General features: G+C 41.5%; 1 protein-coding gene across 3 annotated transcripts in view; it reads left to right on the plus strand.

Annotated features, from left to right (window-relative positions):
* The window catches only part of FAT1 (FAT atypical cadherin 1), a 120,165-nt gene that overhangs the window by 96,464 nt on the left and 5,526 nt on the right, over nucleotides 1–18,175 (plus strand). For all 3 annotated transcript variants that reach the window (XM_033400687.2, XM_033400688.2, XM_004277189.4), the window contains exons 12-26: nucleotides 490–643; nucleotides 1,447–1,680; nucleotides 2,757–3,146; nucleotides 4,411–4,625; nucleotides 4,886–5,023; nucleotides 7,319–7,462; nucleotides 7,993–8,190; nucleotides 8,608–9,409; nucleotides 9,554–9,685; nucleotides 11,061–11,218; nucleotides 11,848–12,310; nucleotides 12,999–13,152; nucleotides 13,285–13,395; nucleotides 14,853–15,484; nucleotides 16,189–16,326. In XM_033400687.2, coding sequence (XP_033256578.2) covers nucleotides 490–643; nucleotides 1,447–1,680; nucleotides 2,757–3,146; nucleotides 4,411–4,625; nucleotides 4,886–5,023; nucleotides 7,319–7,462; nucleotides 7,993–8,190; nucleotides 8,608–9,409; nucleotides 9,554–9,685; nucleotides 11,061–11,218; nucleotides 11,848–12,310; nucleotides 12,999–13,152; nucleotides 13,285–13,395; nucleotides 14,853–15,484; nucleotides 16,189–16,326 — 4,063 coding nt within the window. The remainder of the gene's footprint in view (nucleotides 1–489; nucleotides 644–1,446; nucleotides 1,681–2,756; nucleotides 3,147–4,410; nucleotides 4,626–4,885; nucleotides 5,024–7,318; nucleotides 7,463–7,992; nucleotides 8,191–8,607; nucleotides 9,410–9,553; nucleotides 9,686–11,060; nucleotides 11,219–11,847; nucleotides 12,311–12,998; nucleotides 13,153–13,284; nucleotides 13,396–14,852; nucleotides 15,485–16,188; nucleotides 16,327–18,175) is intronic.

The following is an 18,175-nucleotide window of genomic DNA, read 5'->3' on the forward strand; positions in this document are numbered from 1 at the left end:
AGCATCACTTGCCCCCCTCCCAGGAGGCCTTGGATAACCTTTGTTTTCTCCCGTGTCATGAGGCTCACTTCTCTCCCAAATGCAGTTGCTTGGTGGTGTTTTAACAGTGATTGCAAACAAATTCCTGTGTTGGAAATTAGACGTAATGTATCAGGCTTGTATTCTCTCTAATTTTTAGGTTATGTGTATTTTCTCATAAGAATTTAAATTAAATTAAATATGAAACCAAATCAAAGACAAAGTATTCAGAATTCTGTAGGTTAAATGTCAGGTCAGACTCTTTCAGCGTATGGAGTTGTTAACTGTTATATGAATCATCTCTGTTTTAAATGTTTTGTAAGAAAAATAGTTTTGAAAGCTCCTTGGATTTTAGTTTTAGTCATTTCCCATGTGTTCTGTGACCAAAGTTAAATGATTTCTGTTACTCCCTTGGCAGTCATGTTACCTTTTAATGTTTTATGTTAACAGTATTGTTTAAAATCTTTGTAGACTTTATATTCCGACACGATTCCAGAAGATGCCTTTCCTGGGAAATTGATCATGCAGGTCTCTGCTACAGATGCAGATATCCGTTCCAATGCCGAAATTACTTACACATTATTTGGTCCAGGTGCAGAAAAATTCAAACTAAATCCAGACACAGGTAAAGGTAGAGTTTGGGGCAAAACTAATTGTGTTCCAGCAAAGTCACGCGTGGGTGGTTTTGGATCACACGGAAAATTTGAAATGACAGTTTGTTCTTGTAAAATTTACTCTCCTGCTACAAAAATGGCATCTTTTAGAAATGCAAACAGCAATTCAATGTGTAAAATTTGGGGTGAGATAAAAAACAGCAACAATCACCTACTTGAACCGAGGATTTAAAATTTATGTTTTTTTATATCACCTTTTTAAAAAAAAAAAACTCAGAAGTTAAAGTATATCTCAAACTTTCTGCTTTATCCATTTTACATATATAGTTTGTTTTCTTGAATTTGTGACCATAAATTTATAATTTAGTGTATTCATTAAAATGATGAGTGGTATTTTACTTTAAACCTCTAGGACTTTCTCTTTCAATTTGTATTTTGTTAAAATTGGGGGTCAAGTAACAGTTTTCTATTAAGCTCCCCCCAAATTAATGATAAACATGTGAATCTAATTTTTGAGTCAATTTAAAAATGTTTTCAATTTGGTAAATTGGCAGCTCTTTTGCTTTGGGGCATTGTATATAATGCGAGGGGTCCTGACCTGGAGAGCTTTAAGGCTTAGAGCTAGCACCTGGCAGGGTTTGAAACCCTCCAGCTCTGAGGGCTCCCACAGCTGCTGACTCTGTCACTAATAAAATTGTTCTCCAGAGGAAGGCTGTTATTCAGATTTTCTCAATGTAAGAGAAAAGAGGAAGAAAGGTGTGCTCTTGCAGTCACATCTTAAATTTCAAGTGAGCCCATTTATTTTTGTTTTTAGGTGAACTGAAAACATTAGCCCCCCTTGATCGCGAGGACCAGGCAACCTATAATCTGCTGGTCAAGGCCACGGATGGAGGGGGAAGATTCTGTCAAGCTGATATTGTGCTCACATTAGAGGATGTGAATGATAACGCCCCAGAATTCTCTGCTGATCCTTACACCATCACCGTGTTTGAAAACACAGAGCCTGGCACGCTCCTGACAAGGGTACAGGCCACGGATGTGGATGCAGGTATCGCCCAAGTGATGCTTTTGCCTTCAAACTATGCACTGTTACCTGAGGAGGAGCCTATTGTAGAGCACTGTTCCACATTCAGCCCCTCTGATGACCCCTACTTCATGCATGTTGAATAACTCACCATTGTCATGCTACCGTTAAAAATCATGTTAGCATTAAAAATGGAATGAAATCTTCAGAATAATAAACTCTTTTTTTTTTTTTTTTTGCGATACGCGGGCGTTTCACTGATGTGGCCTCTCCCGTTGTGGAGCGCAGGCCCAGCGGCCATGGCTCATGGGCCCAGGCGCTCCGCGGCATGTGGGATTCTCCCGGACCGGGGCATGAACCCGTGTCCCCTGCATTGGCAGGCGGACCCTCAACCACTGCGCCACCAGGGAAGCCCAATGAACTCATTTTTAATGAATATTTGAAGTCTCAAAATTGTGCCCAGTGAACTTACTGTTGTAAAGTATCTGTGGTACCCCTAAAATTCTGCTTAGTGATGAGATAAACTGATCTTTATGTCCCATTGAATTAATTAGTGAAGTGTTATTTTTTGTGAATAAAGCATTAGTGACAAAGAGATTTAGTATCATAGGAACATAACAGAAGAAAACGATATATTGTTACAGTTTTACAGACCTTTCCAATTTTTTATAGAGAAAATAAGACTCTAAGGTATATATTATATATTCATAGCATTTTGATAGCAGAGAATAAAAATAACTTCTTCAGTCATTCTAACACTGAAGAATCAGAAGAATACCAAAAATGTTACTTTTCAAATAAATTTTTGTTACTGAAGCTAAATAACAAATAGGCTTTATTTTTAAAGATCTGCTGGCTGTTAGAGCATAAGTTCCTGTATAACGTAGTCTGAAAAAGCCAGATGACTATGAAATTATATTTGTTTTAACTCAACAAATTGCTCATTTTAAAGTTTACATTTTTAAGGTCATAATCATAAGAATTTTAAAATAATGTATATTGGCATTTTCCCTTTTTCATATGTATGCTGGATTTAAAAAAAATAATTTGTTTACATTTCTTGAAATAAAACATTCTGACGTGATGTCATGTCTTGACAGGACTGAATCGGAAGGTATCCTACTCACTGATTAACTCTGCTGATGGACAGTTCTCCATTAATGAATTATCTGGAATCATTCAGTTAGAAAAGCCTTTGGATAGAGAACTACAGGCAGTATACACTCTGACTTTGAAAGCTGTAGATCATGGTTTGCCAAGAAGGTTGACAGCTACCGGCACTGTTGTTGTATCCGTTTTGGATATAAATGACAACCCACCCGTGTTTGAATACCGTGAATATGGTGCCACAGTGTCTGAGGATGTTCTCATTGGAACAGAAGTTCTTCAAGTGTATGCAGCAAGTAGGGACATTGAAGCAAATGCAGAAATCACCTACTCGATAATAAGTGGAAACGAACATGGGAAATTCAGCATAGATTCTAAAACAGGTAACCTACCATGCAAACGAGAGGAAGCCCTTTATTCTGCAAAAAACGGCTAGATCACTCAGCACTTCACCTAGTACAAAAACAGGTCATACATTGTCAATAGATACTCTAAAAGAGAAGACCCAAGTTTTCTTTGTGTTATCATAAGTGGGATTCAGAGTGGTTTAGAAGACTTTAAACTATAGTTCTACATAATAAAATACATTTCTGGCTTATCCATTATAACTATAAGCAAATTAACTTTAAATAGAAAATTAAAGCATCATACTCTAGTAATTTAGTAAAGATATAAGGTGTCATAAATCAGTAAAGGTATAGAATTGAAGATGGTAGAAGATTTTGCAGAACGACTCCTTTTTATGGCCCACGTGGATCTCATGTGAAGTAGCTTCCCAGGTGAAACAGCAGTTTCGACCTCTTTGATCTTAGTTTCAGTAGGGGACATCTGATAATTCATTAAATTGATCTCTTCATTACGCTAGTTATAGACAACCGTCGAAGTACTTGGACCGAGTCACTTACTGAGTGACCGCCAACAAGGTCACAAGTCATTGGCGCTATTGACTCTGGCTGCATAAATACTTTTTGTAGTCTTGTTAATCTGTCATCTAAAATAGCTGTAAGTAAATTGCTCTGTAAAAAATTGCTCCATTCCAACTGTATTTAATTGTATGTGGCTTTCAGCTGAAGGGTACGTGTGTGATGATGCTGTTTTAAAATGTATTTTTAGCACATATCATAAAATTGTTATTTTTAGGGCTCTTTATGTAGGGTAGACTATAAGGAAGTTGAAAGACGTTAAAGGAATTATTAAATCAAAAAGGGATTTTTAAAAAATGACGGGATATAAATAGTTATTCTGGAGATTTTTTAAAAGGATGTACATTTCTGTAAAAGAGAAAGTATGAGAAGGAAAAGGAAACGAAAAGCCAAAGAACAGAATTTTTGTGTTTTCTATTTCATTAAAGTCTGTAGTAAACTATCATTGAAAAGAGATAAGAAATGTTATCATTTTTATAGCAGGGAGACATAAGGAGTACTGACTAGGAAAGCAATTCACATATCACAAAGAGTATCAGGAAAGTAATTAAGAGAAATAAATAAGGTTCCAAGGATGGGCAAATTCATGTTTTAATTGTTGAATTAAGAAATTAGAAACCATACATAAATGGTAAGTAAACTATTGAACTGAAAATTTTAGTCATAGGAGGAGAATGTGGTGGCATTTTAAAGCACTGGAAAGTAATTTTGATTTTCTGTTCAGGGGCCATATTTATCATTGAGAATCTGGACTATGAAAGCTCTCATGAGTATTACCTGACGGTAGAAGCCACTGATGGGGGCACACCTTCACTGAGTGATGTTGCCACTGTGAACATCAACGTAACAGACATCAATGACAACACCCCAGTGTTCAGCCAAGACACCTACACGGCAGTGATCAGTGAAGATGCTGTTCTTGAACAGTCTGTCATTACAGTGCGTACCTCTTCCCCTACAGCCTTCTTCTGGGTCTGTGCAAGAATTTTTAGTGAGATTGATCCAGTTTTTGTAGTGGCCTTCCTTGAAAATACTGATAATTTGAAGATAGGGAAATGTCTTTTGCTAGCCTCTTTAGTTACTGACTCTATTATAAGTGATTGCCTTAACACAAACTAGCTGTTGATATCAGACATTTGCTTAGTCGACTTCTGTCCCTCCCTCATCTGTCTCCTAAACCCGAGTGTGATATTTTCTAGGTTATGGCAGATGATGCCGACGGACCTTCAAACAGCCACATCCGCTATTCAATTATAGACGGCAATCAGGGAAGTCCATTTACAATCGACCCTGCCAGGGGAGAAGTGAAAGTGACCAAACTTCTAGACCGGGAAACAGTAAGTGGAAAAATCTGATGTAGATTGTTTACAGATTATCAGATCGGTAGATGGAAGTGCCTTGTGTTCGCCTCTGCCGACATTTTGGGAAGTGTTAAAAGGGTAGAACCAGCCTTGTTCTCAGTAAGTGACAAGCAAGATATAAATACTTGAAAAGCAGTTGTAGTATGAAGATCTCCAGAATATGTGATGTGTTTCATAGTAATGTGAAGGTTGGATAATAAGAGTTTGTATTCAGGACCAAGTTACTGTTGGCACCAGTGTTTTGAGACGCTGCATGGAGCTAGAAGCTGGGTTTTAAATAATAGCAGAGATTCAGGAAAACATAGTGTTGAGAGGAGGGAATTCCCTGTGAGGAGCTGGGGGAACAAGGATAGAGGAAGGAAGAGACGTGGGGTGTCTTTAGGTGATTCTGTTCAGTTGTGTTGGAGTAGAGTGATCGTACAAACAGGTGAGGGAGGAGAGATAGATGAAGAGTTTTAGGAACAGATGACAGGCCACAGACAAAACCAGGATCGTAGGTTCAGGCTGGCACTGCAGGCATTAGGTGGTTACCGATGCTGTGAGCCCAGGTGGAACAGCACAGGAGGTGGTTGCTGAAGACCAGTCCTACAGCAGGTCTAAGTGTTATCCCACAGGTGGGAGGGACAGTGACAGTTCATCAGTTATGAAACAACAAGAGCCCAAACTGGGAAAGTAGCAATGACGAGACAAGTGCGGAAACTTTGTAGAGGAAAAACTAGGGTCCAGGGAGCTCAGCTATGGCCCTCCAGAGAAAGCAGAGGTGGCAGAGGACTCGATGCGTTTCAGTCTTGCTGTGACTGGGTGGTGCCATTAAAGGCGAGTAGGAGGCCACAGGGCGTAAACTCAGCACTGGGAGAGGTGCTTGAACGTGGTTTTCAAGATGCTGATTTGTAGAGGAAAGTGGCGTATTCAAGTAAAATTATTCAGCCAGCATTTAGAGATTTTAGTCAAACTTAAGAGACTTGAAAGCTGGAAATACAGCTATGGTTCATGCCTCTGAAGATGATTATGGAAGTGATCTGAGGTATTGAGATAAAAGTGAGTGAATAAGGAGAGAGGCAAGCCCTCCCTCCCTTCATCCATCCGTCCATCCATCCATCCATCCATCCATCCATCCATCCATCCATCCATCCATCCATCCATCCATCCATCCATCCATCCATCCACTTAGTCATGTGCTCTCACAGACATGAGGGGAGCTGCCTCAGAGGTAATGAAGTGAAGGAGAAGTGAAAGAGCCTTGGTTTGGGGAATTGGAAGGGCATCGATGATAATAAAGACTGCAATTTCAGAAGAGTAGTGGGTAAATCCAAGATTAGAGAATTTGGGGAGATAGTGCTGAGATATTTCATCAAAGTCCATTCTTTAATTCCTTTTCTGACCTGTTATTTTTGAGCGGGGACTTTCCCAGAGTTTAGGAAGCATGACTGTTATGCTTAGGATTGCAGTACTGCTGGGCAGAACAAAACTTAGTATTTTTGACTGAAACACTTCTCAGATCCTTTAGTATACTCACGTCCATTGGGAGATGGCAAAAGAGAGTCTCCCAAGCTACGTCGTCCTCTTTTTGTTGGAGCGTCTTTCAGGACTGACACTCTGCAGCACGTCCTCTGGGGTTAGCCAGCTTCTTGGCCTCTTCACTGCTCATTCTGGAAGAGAGAGCTTTAAAGAAACTGTCCTGGAAGAGAGGCCACCTCACTTAACTCACCTTCTTTTGTAGGAAGTTCCCGAAGAGAGGATCTTGGGAGATTTAGACAGTTGATTACAATCCAAGAGTGACATGGATGCGGGGAGGGTGAGCGGAGTGTTGAGAACAAGTGAGCCCTCGAGGGTGGGAGGCAGCTTGCTGTCTGCCTGCTTCTGGCTCAGAGTCACACTGGGGCCGGAGGGAAAGTTGCCTTCCCCGCCACTAGTAAAGCAACAGCCTTCGACATATGTGACGTTTTCTCTCATCATTTGTATTACTTTTCTGTCTTAATTTCTGTTAATAGATCTGCAGGTTTTCAAAGTTAGAACAGTTTAACGGAACAAGTACGTTTCTGAGAAGCGTTGGAGATTCTCATCCCTATTAGTAACTTTTTCTGTCGAGCAGATACATTACATTTTTCAGATCAGTTATTTGTAAGCTAGGGAATTGCCCGCCTGCAGGACACGGGGAATGGCAGGCCCTCGGATCCGCCCCTCCAGTAATCAGAAGTACGCTTCAGGCTGAACCCTGCGCTTGGGCCTTGTGGAAATGGACATGATTCTCTTTATCTTTTCCCCGAAAAGATTTCGGGTTACACGCTCACCGTGCAGGCCTCGGACAACGGCAGTCCACCCAGAGTCACCACGACCACTGTGAACATAGACGTGTCTGATGTCAACGACAACGCTCCCGTCTTCTCCAGAGGAAACTACAGCCTGATCATCCAGGTGATCCCGGGCCCAAGCCTCACTGAACGCACCCCTGTTGAAATAAGCTCTTTTCTGGCCTCAGTGATTCGTTTGAAATATCTTCCTTTTCCAAAGACTACTTTTGAGAAAAATGGGAACAGTGACATTACAGGGGTCTCCACCAATACTAAAAGATGAGCATTTCCAAGATGCTGTCATCTCTTCCTGTGCTTTGATTTTTAAGATATTCTCGCTAGCTTGATTGTTAACCTTACCTTCTGCCCTTGCGTTTCCTCCTTGCCCCTTACCCTCCCTCCTCCCTGCCACTCCTCCTCCAAACGCCTCCCCTCCCTCACCCCTCCCGGCACCCCTCCCTCACTCCCCCCACACCTTTCTCCTCACGTGCCCCCTCCCCTCCAGCCCCCTCCTTCCCATCACCACCACCCCTCCTCTCTCCTCCTTCCAAATGGAGCGGCAGTGTCTCTCTTTTCTGTAAATTTCATATTACAGAAAACGTGCATATGATACGGGGTTTTGTTGAAAGTTGTGTGGTTCTCTTACTCTTGCAGGAAAATAAGCCCGTGGGGTTCAGCGTGCTGCAGCTGGCAGTGACGGACAGGGACTCCTCCCACAATGGCCCTCCCTTCTTCTTCAGCATTGTGAGTGGAAACAAGGAGGGGGCATTTGAAGTCAACCAGCAGGGAGCCCTCCTGACGGCAGCTGCCATAAATAGGAAAGTGAACGATCATTACTTGCTGCACATTAAGGTATTGAAGTCTGTCTTTCTGATTTTGTTGTGGACTCATATGGAGAAGAGCTGCTTTGGTGGTTATCTTGTCCTGTGTAAACAGCTTACATTGCATGAGAAGACAAAACTGAATTAGAATTATAGTCTTTTTCTGGTTTTTTAGTCAGACCTTCATTTTTATCCCATGGCACTTCGTGGGGGCTTATTTATTCATTTGGTTACTTTGTCATAGACGTTGGTAGAGCTAAATTTCAACGTAAATTAGTGAAAGGGCTAGAAAGAAGTATTTATCCTGTCCCTTGATAATACTTCTCATGTGGAGAACTAATATCTAACAATTGGTAATATTTTGAACTTGAACAATGTAAATATATTTTTATTAAGTTGTAAACGACGACATAGATGAAGGTGATTTTTTTTTTCCCTTTTCTCGTAGGTGGCAGATAACGGAAAGCCTCAGTTGTCATCTTTGACATACATTGACATCAGAGTCATTGAAGAGAGCATCTATCCTCCTGCAATTTTGCCACTAGAGATTTTCATTACTGCTTTTGGAGAGGAGTACTCAGGTGGTGTCATCGGGAAGATCCACGCGACGGACCAAGACGTGTATGACACGTTAACCTACAGCCTCGATCCCCAAATGGGCAGCCTCTTCTCTGTCTCCAGCACGGGGGGCAAGCTAATAGCCCACAAGAAGCTGGACGTAGGGCAGTACCTCCTCAACGTCAGCGTAACGGATGGGAAATTTACCACCGCGGCTGATGTCACGGTGCACATCAGACAAGTGACGCAGGAGATGTTGAACCAGACCGTGGCCGTCCGCTTTGCCAACCTCACCCCGGAAGAGTTCGTTGGGGACTATTGGCGCAACTTCCAGCGAGCTTTGCGGAACATCCTGGGTGTGAGGAGGAGTGACATTCAGATCGTTAGCTTGCAGCCCTCGGAGCCTCATCCGCACCTGGACATCTTGCTTTTTGTAGAGAGATCAGGTAGCGCCCAGGTCTCACCAAAACAACTTCTGCACAAGATTAATTCTTCCGTGACGGATATTGAGGAGATCAGTGGTGTGAGGATATTGGATGTGTTCCAGAAGCTCTGTGCAAGGCTGGATTGCCCCTGGAGATTCTGCGACGAAAAGGTGTCCGTGGATGAAAGTGCGATGTCAACGCATAGCACGGCCAGACTGAGCTTTGTGACCCCGCGCCACCGTAGGACAGCTGTGTGTCTCTGCACAGGTAACACACATACGCACGTGGAAGTAGGCAGTGCAGGTCATTTCATGTACGACCTTTGAAGGCTATACGTTAAAGATCGTTCTCTTGAAATTCCTATTAATTAGCTTTCCCCCCTGCCCTTTTTTTTTTTTTTTTTAAACAAAGGGGGAAAATGCCCACTTGTCCATCATGGATGTGAAGACAGTCCGTGCCCTGAAGGATCTGAATGTGTCACTGATCCCAGAGAGGAGACATACAGCTGCGTCTGTCCAGGTGGCAAGTTTGGCCAGTGCCCAGGTGAGAGGTTCAATAATTAAGAGTACTTGTATTTAAAAAAGTAACTTTCAGAGTTTCTTATTTTCTTCTTTGTTGGAGTTGAAAAGTATTGTAAAGTATGTTTATTATAACAGGTCAGACATAGAGGCGAATAAAGTAGTAGCTTTTCCTTCCTCTTGAACTCCTGAGTTCATAGTGGGATGCTCTTCCTCTCTCATCAGAGCTCATATGAACGTACAGTCCCATACGTACAGATTTATTTTCCTTTTCCTTTCACATCTTTTTTTTTTAAAGAAACTGAGGAGTGGTTACATCTAACACAGTCCTCTTTTCCTCTGTGATGAGCATCTTGCCAAGTCCTAATGCTTGTTAATAGTTGTACAGCATTTTGTAGCACGGCTGTACCATCATTTATGCAACATGGTGCTTACGTGTAGAGATTCAGTTTATGTTCTCCTGTGTTACAAGAAGAATCCTTAAACGTGTATCCTTACATATTGGTGCTTTCATTTCTGTACAGTAGATTGTAAAACTGGGACTTACCTGTGTCAAAGGTGAACTACACTTTTAATTTTTAGGTATACCATTATGTTAGTTTCCCAAAAGTTGTGCCAGTGCCTGTTTCTTCCAGTCATGTGTGAAGGTCTCATTCCCCGTTCTTTTGCTAATATTGAAGGCTTTCAATTAAAAAACAAATCCCCCCATCTAATAAGCATGAAATGGTATCTAATTATTTTAATTGCCATTTCTCTGGCTACTTGTGAAAGCAGTCTTTTCATTTGTTCATTGCCTGTTAGCGCTTCCTCTTCTGTGACTGGCCCGTTCCTATTACGTGCGTGATTATCTGGATTATTTGTCTGTTTCTTATCTTTAATGTCTGGAGCTCTGGAGCTCTTTGTGTATTTTGATCAGAAAACATCTGCAAAACGCTGTCTGTATGTTATTGATCTTTTGATTTGTCTAATTTTTATTTTGTCACTTCTGCATAATTTTACAAAACAATTTTCATCTCTGGATTGATATTATTTTCATCATTTTTGTAGAATGGGAATTGTTTTATGTCTTGCTTGAGAAGGTTTCCCAAACCACCTTCAGGCTATGTATTTTCCTAAACTGCTTTCTAATAATTTTATAATGGACATTTCATATTTAGGTCTTTTATTATCTTAAAATTCATTTCTCTGTGATACAGTAGTCTAACTTATTCTCTCCAAATAGAAATCCAGTTATGCTGTGCTGTTTATTAAACAAGTAGACATGTCCCATTGAATTGCATTTTATAATGTTATAATCATAGATCCAAAACTTGAATTAGTCAGGGCAGGAGTGTGGGGACACACTTATAAAAATATTTAAACTTGATTCTGATTTATTTTTTCCTCTTTGTGATTCACAGGGAGTTCATCCGTAACATTTACTGGAAACAGCTTTGTGAAATATCGTCTAATGGAAAATGAAAACAAGTTAGAGATGAAACTGACCATGAGGCTGCGAACATACTCTACCCACGCAGTTGTCATGTACGCTCGTGGGACTGACTACAGCATCTTGGAGGTCAGTGTTTTTGCATATTTGTACCTCAGATTGTGGGAGACTTTAAAAATATAAATTCCATATTATGTTCAGATGGTCCATTTTTTTAAAAGAATAAGATAAGCAAAATGAAATGGTTGAGTTATTCATTTAAATGGTTCATCGATACTTACACATAAGTTTTGTAGAATGAAAAGCTCTTTTTGCTCTACGGTGACATAGACATTTACTTCTGTTTTTTACAAACATTTTTAGGTACCTGTGACTGTTAACATTCAAACTCTAAGTGATATTACACCTTAGTAATATTATAGGGAGTTTATAGAAAGGTCGTACATATGCTTGAAGTGATAATTAGCTTGCCTACTTTTTTTTTTTAGCATGATTCATTTTTGACTTCTGATAAAACCTGATGCTATTTTTGGTTGTTGTTTGGTACAGTTCATTATTACACGATGCCTTTAGGATACGCGGTTGAAATTTGATATCCCTGAAAGGTCCATTTTTATTATCTGTACGATGAATGAGCGTGTGTTCTGTAGTACTTAAACGCGAGGGCTTACTTTCTTCCTTCCGTCACCAAACATGATCTGAGACTGTGCATGAAGACTCCATGAGAGTAACGTGAACAGTGATTGTTTCTGTCATAGATCCACAACGGAAGGCTGCAGTACAAATTCGACTGTGGAAGCGGCCCAGGCATCGTCTCTGTCCAGAGCATCCAGGTCAACGATGGGCTGTGGCACGCGGTGTCTCTTGAAGTGAATGGAAACTATGCCAGGTTGGTTCTAGACCAAGTCCACACCGCATCAGGCACAGCCCCGGGGACACTGAAAACCCTCAACCTGGATAGCCATGTGTTTTTTGGTGGCCACATCCGTCAGCAGGGCTCACGGCATGGAAGAAGCCCCCAGATCGGCAGTGGTTTCAGGGGTTGTATGGACTCCATTTATCTGAATGGGCAGGAACTCCCTTTAAATAACAAACCAAGGAGCTACGCACACATTGAAGAATCAGTGGACGTGTCTCCTGGGTGCTTGTTAACAGCTACGGAAGACTGCTCGAGCAGCCCATGCCAGAACGGAGGCGCCTGCCACCCCTCACCCACTGGAGGTAAGCTTCACACGTGAGCCTTCTTTAAACGTTACACGCATATGCGCTTGAGGGGAAGTTCCCCCTGTATTTCTGCTCTTCCTCTTTTTATTCAATCAGTTTTGTCAGATCCTGCAGCCAGCATGGGATCTGAGTAGCATACATGATGCTCTAGCGGAGTGAGATTTTGAATGCATCCCAGCAGCGGCTGGAGGGGACAGTTTCTCTCCCGCTGAGCTGCGGCCGCGCTGCTTCGTGTTTCCAAACACGTCTCATTCTGCACCAGCAGCCACAGGAAACCACAGCTGACCCTGAACTCCTCTCCGGCCACACGAACACTGACCTGGGGGTTAGAACTGGTTCCACGTAGCTCTTCTTGAGGGCTCCTTTTATCCAGTGGCCCAGCAAGGGGACTGCTGGCCTTGCTCGCTCTAGGTGGGAGTAGAAGTGGTTTTCCAGAAGGCCTTGGACCCCTCGTAAATTATGGTGAACTAGAGCTGGTTATGAGTTTTCTCTTCAGTTCTTTGTGTTTTGGTGATACCAGCACTAGACAACTTTTTGCTCAGAGGGAATGGGAATTTTACTAGGTTTTTTACAGGTCTTGGAGAGCTAAATCTTCACCTAAACTTAAAAGTAAAAACGAATATACTGAGACTTATTTTTTGAGCTACTGAATGATAGGACTTTTTGTTTCCTTTTGCTGATATAGGTTATTACTGCAAATGCAGTGCCTTGTACATAGGGACCTATTGTGAGGTGGGCATCAATCCGTGTTCCTCCAACCCCTGCCTGTACGGTGGCACCTGCATTTTGGACAATGGAGACTTCCTTTGTCAATGTAGAGGATTATATACCGGTCAGAGGTATGTAGAGTTTTCTTAGCTTTCATAGTTAATTTTAACATTAGCGTTTCTAATGTCATCATGTTTGTAAAATACATTCGCTTGTTACCATTTAAGTATTCGGTTTATGTTTATTTTTTCCCTGTTCTTTAGGTGCCAGCTTAGTCCCTACTGCAAAGATGAACCCTGTAAAAATGGTGGAACATGTTTTGACAGTTTGGATGGTGCTGTCTGTCAGTGTGACTCGGGTTTTAGGGGAGAAAGGTAACTGGCTTCTTTCAAGATTTGTATCTGCACCTCTCTATAGTTTCACAGTGATCAGCAGATGCAACAAAACTTCATTAATTTGGACTGTGTTGCTTCAGGATTGGAATTCCGAGCTCATAATGGCTCCTTGCATAATTTATCTTTTCATTCTTTAAAATAAAAAAATACTGAGCCAAATGAATGTAATATTATAGTGCTTGAAATATTATATGCTTTCAATATATAATGCTTGTATACTTTAAAAGCATTATTTATGAACAAAGAATGTATGGGTGCTTGCAGGAAGTAACTGTTAAAGGAATGAATAAGATTGTGTTTTTTAAAGCAGACTCCCAAGGAGTTGTTACCTGTCTGTGAGAGTGATGACATTTTTTCATCATTTATGTAGCATCTAAAATCTTTTTCCACTCTCTCAGTATCTTCTGTGAGCCTTCCATAATCCTGAGAGGTGATAATTATTTTCCAGGTGAAGAAAATGAGGCACTAAGGTGCCTGTTGTTGACCTTGAAAGAAGTGGCTTTTAGTTCCAGATGCCATTTCACCTTAGTTTTTAAACCAAATAGGTGAAGTCTTACTCGGTGCTTGTTACTTGTAAGTGCCTAGTGCTGTACATCTAGAAAAACCTTCACCGTCATATCAGTCTTGTTAGAAGGCTTGAAGCGCGACCTGCCTGCAGAGATTCACATAAGGTTTTGCTCTAGTAGTGGTTGTGGTCTTGAACTTTGTCATCAGTCACATGGTTTTCATTTGTGAGTCTACTTTAATTCTAGACAATACTCAATGTATTTAACAAAAATGTCTCTAATCAAAATCGTAATGCTAGGTGAGTGTAGGGGATGTTAAGCAGATACATTTTGTTAAAGGAGGAAGGGTTCCAAGTGGCAGGTGGATCTGCGCAGGTGCAAAATATGCCCATATATTGCGGGAGGCTGGGCGGCGGGGGTGAGGGGATCGCATGCGGACGAGTCCGTAAGGGTGAGGGTCTGAGGGAGATTTTCAACAGGGAAAAGCATATAGAAACGGAAGACAGAGTTTTCTAGCCTTTTTACATGCTTTATGGAACTGTCATTTTTCCAAACAGGAACATTTTCTGAGAAATTTAACCTAGTCTCTTGAAGTACATTTATCATGCACATTCTAAATTTCTGGATCAGAAATCAAGACAAACTGAGGTTTAGCCTATGAGTTTGATTTAGTAATCTGTTGAATCCTTAGAAAACTGGCAGTTAAAGATTGACTTGGCATAATGTTTATCTCCCAAATGTACAGAGTATGGAATCAAATGATTCATTACTCCACGGAAGGTTTTTTGTGTAGTTATTGTTGTCAGTAGTGTATTTTTGGGTGGATCTTATTCAGGAGGACTTAGCCGTTAGTCTCGAAGAGTCATAGGCCTGGCACGTTCTGGCTCATGTTGCAAAGGCCTCTCTCCTCAATCTGGGCTGTCTTGGCAGGTGTCAGAGTGACATTGACGAATGTGCTGGCAACCCCTGCCGAAATGGAGCCCTTTGCGAGAACACACACGGCTCCTACCACTGTAACTGCAGCCGTGAGTACAGAGGAAGACACTGTGAGGACGTCACCCCAAACCAATACGTGTCGACCCCCTGGGACATCGGCCTGGCTGAGGGCATCGGCATCGTGGTTTTCATAACGGGCATCTTTCTACTGGTGCTGCTGTTCATCTTCTGCCGCAAGATGATTAGTCGAAAGAAGAAACACCAGCCCAAAGCTGAGGACAAACACTTGGGACCCAGCGCAGCTTTCTTGCAAAGACCGTATTTTGACTCAAAGCTAAATAAGAACATGTACTCCGACGTACCACCCCAGGTGCCTGTCCGTCCTATCTCCTACACTCCAAGCATTCCAAGCGACTCTAGAAACAACCTTGACCGAAACTCCTTCGAAGGATCGGCTATACCCGAGCACCCCGAATTCAGCACCTTTAACCCCGAGTCTGTGCACGGACACCGGAAGGCCGTGGCCGTCTGCAGCGTGGCCCCAAACCTGCCTCCGCCGCCTCCTTCAAACTCTCCTTCTGACAGTGACTCAATCCAGAAGCCGAACTGGGACTTCGACTATGATAGTAAGAACAACTTTCTAAATCTTGATACAATGTCGCTGAGCAATGGACAGTGAGGTGACAAGTTCTGCCAGAGCTTCTGGTGGTTCAGATCAAACTGCGGAGTCTTTGTGAGTGGTGAATGTGCTCAGACCCTGTAGAGCTCTGGGACGACTGGAAAGCTTTTCCTGATGCCCCAGCCCTGGCTGAGCACTGTGGGTGCGATGTTATTTTAATTTAGGAATTGAATCCAGTCATGTTCCAGTTAATCTGGAAAGATCATTTTATCTTTGTAATTGATGTGGGTTCTCAACTATAATGTGGAGGGACTTTTATGACAAAACAGTTGGGAGGGCATTTGCATAATAGGATTTTTTTCCTAACGTGCCCAGAGAAAGTGACGGTATTTAAGTGGCCTGACATATATTTGATGCTTTGAAAAAAGCTATAGGTACCATTTTCAAATTAATTCCCCAGGTTGTCTAATGGTGTCCACAGGCAGGTTTATTGCGAATTTCTATTCTGTGTGAGTCTGCAAGCCATATTTGTAGGTTTTTGGTTTTGTTTTTCAGGTGTTTCTGGTTTTTTTCTTTTGATGTTCTTTCACTAAGCAAAAGCCAGGCAGTCTGTGGGTCACGCTTGCCCTGCGTCAGGATACAGCAGGGAAGAAAACAGAGTCTCTGCCTTCATAGAGTGTAACTGGTTTGTCTGTCATCTCCTCCTTTTAGCTAAAGTAGTGGATCTTGATCCTTGTCTCTCCAAAAAGCCACTGGAGGAAAAGCCTTCTCAGCCGTACAGTGCCCGGGAGAGCCTGTGTGAAGTGCAGTCCCTGAGCTCCTTCCAGTCGGAGCCGTGTGACGACAACGGTGAGTAAACGCACACCTGAAATGCCCTGGTCCCCTGCTGGCTGTCCACAGCCCTGCGCACGTGATGCAGCGCAGTCAGGTAGACGCGCCCGGTGCCCCTGGTTTGGTTTCACACGGTCTTCACGTTTCACTTCGGACCACAGTTAGACAATACCTTGGACAGCCTTGCATGAACTTCCAACTAGGGAAAATGTTTAAAATGTTCTTAGTGCTTAGGTATTGGAACTGTAGCAACTGGTCAGTAATAAGGAAGAAAATATAATTAATTGAAAGGTAATGTCTGTCTGATTGGTTAATTTCACTTTGACCTTTTTTCCACAACAGTGAATATTATAGAAGTTATGTGGATTTTTAAAAAACCCTTGTAACAACTTCCTTGAGCATACCCCACGCACACACACTTACACCCTCACAGCCCTAAGAGGAGAAGCCATAGTCTGAAACATGCAACCTCAGCGGCACCTGTGGTATTACAAGGTTTTATTTGTCTCTTCCCCCAACTCCCCTGCGGCCTCAGCTCCCATTTGGATCAGAGCATACTGACTGAGAGCACACTTTAACAGATTGCTAGTAAGTTTGATTATATTTCTAATGAAGAAGGTTTGACGGTGGGATCATTGATGCCAGTTTTGTTTATCTGAGGGTAAATCGCATTGATAACCAGCTTTACCATATTAGCACATACCAGTAGAGAAAACTGTCAATATTCAGAAATACAAAAAAGTGAGTTTTTAATGGAAATTTTTGAATGTCAGAATTAGTAATTTTTTTGCGTAAAAATGCCATGTGTAAACTGAATTGTTTGTGAATCCAGAGTAAATAGCCCATAATACACTGAAGAGACCTTTCTAAACTAAGGATGGCCATAAGTACGTGCCATTCATTCCTGAATCACTTTAAGCATGTTTTGTATGATATCAAGGTACACCTGTGTTTATTATCTAGTGATGAAGTATATGGACATAACTGCTTATTAAACCAACAACAAAGTAGAATTCTTTCTTTCAGTAGGTTTAATTCTAAAACATTAGAGTTGCTGATTTATGTAATAATTTATATCTTTGTCCTTAAATGCTCTTCATAAACCTCAGAATTTTGTCAGCATTTTCTTTCTTTTCCTAGTTTTTTTCACTGAAACATCATTCGTAATACTCTTAAATAGCTTTAATAAGCTATGGTCAAATTAGTTAAGAAAATTAATTGCCAGATAATACAATGTGAGAAAAAATACATTTTCCAGGAGTGTCTGTATTTTAATCTTTATCATAATTTTAATCATTATCAGTCATAAAGTCTGTATTAAGAGAGTATTTATATTTTTTAGTTTTCTAAGGCTGTTATAATAGATTACATAGTGGCTTGAGACAAGATAAATTTGTGACAGTTCTGTAGTTTAGAAATTTGATGCTTGTCTCAGGAGGCTAAATTTAAGATGTCAGTAAGGTTGTTTCTGGAGACCCCAGGGGAGAATCCCTTTCCTGCACCTTTTCCAGCTTCTAGAGGCTGCCCCGCTCCTTGGCTCATGGCTTACTCTTCCATCCCTCAAAGACAGCAACAGTGCACCTCCTGGCCGTTCTGCTCTAGTCACAGCTCCCTCCAGCCAAGGCTGGGAAAGTTGCTCCCCGTTTTAAGAACCCTTGTGATTACATTGGGCCTGCACAGATAATAGCGGAAAATCCCTTCATCTCAGGACCTTTAACCTAATCATATTAGCAAAGTCCCTTTTGCCGAGGATAGTAACATATTCACAGGTTCCCAGGATTAGGTTGTGTACATCTTTGAGGGCCATCCTTCTGCCTATTACATGCATACTTATTTATTTTGGCATAGATGCTTTAAAACAAATGAA

This window comes from Orcinus orca, chromosome 21 (assembly GCF_937001465.1).
Source record: "Orcinus orca chromosome 21, mOrcOrc1.1, whole genome shotgun sequence".
NCBI lineage: Eukaryota > Metazoa > Chordata > Mammalia > Artiodactyla > Delphinidae > Orcinus > Orcinus orca.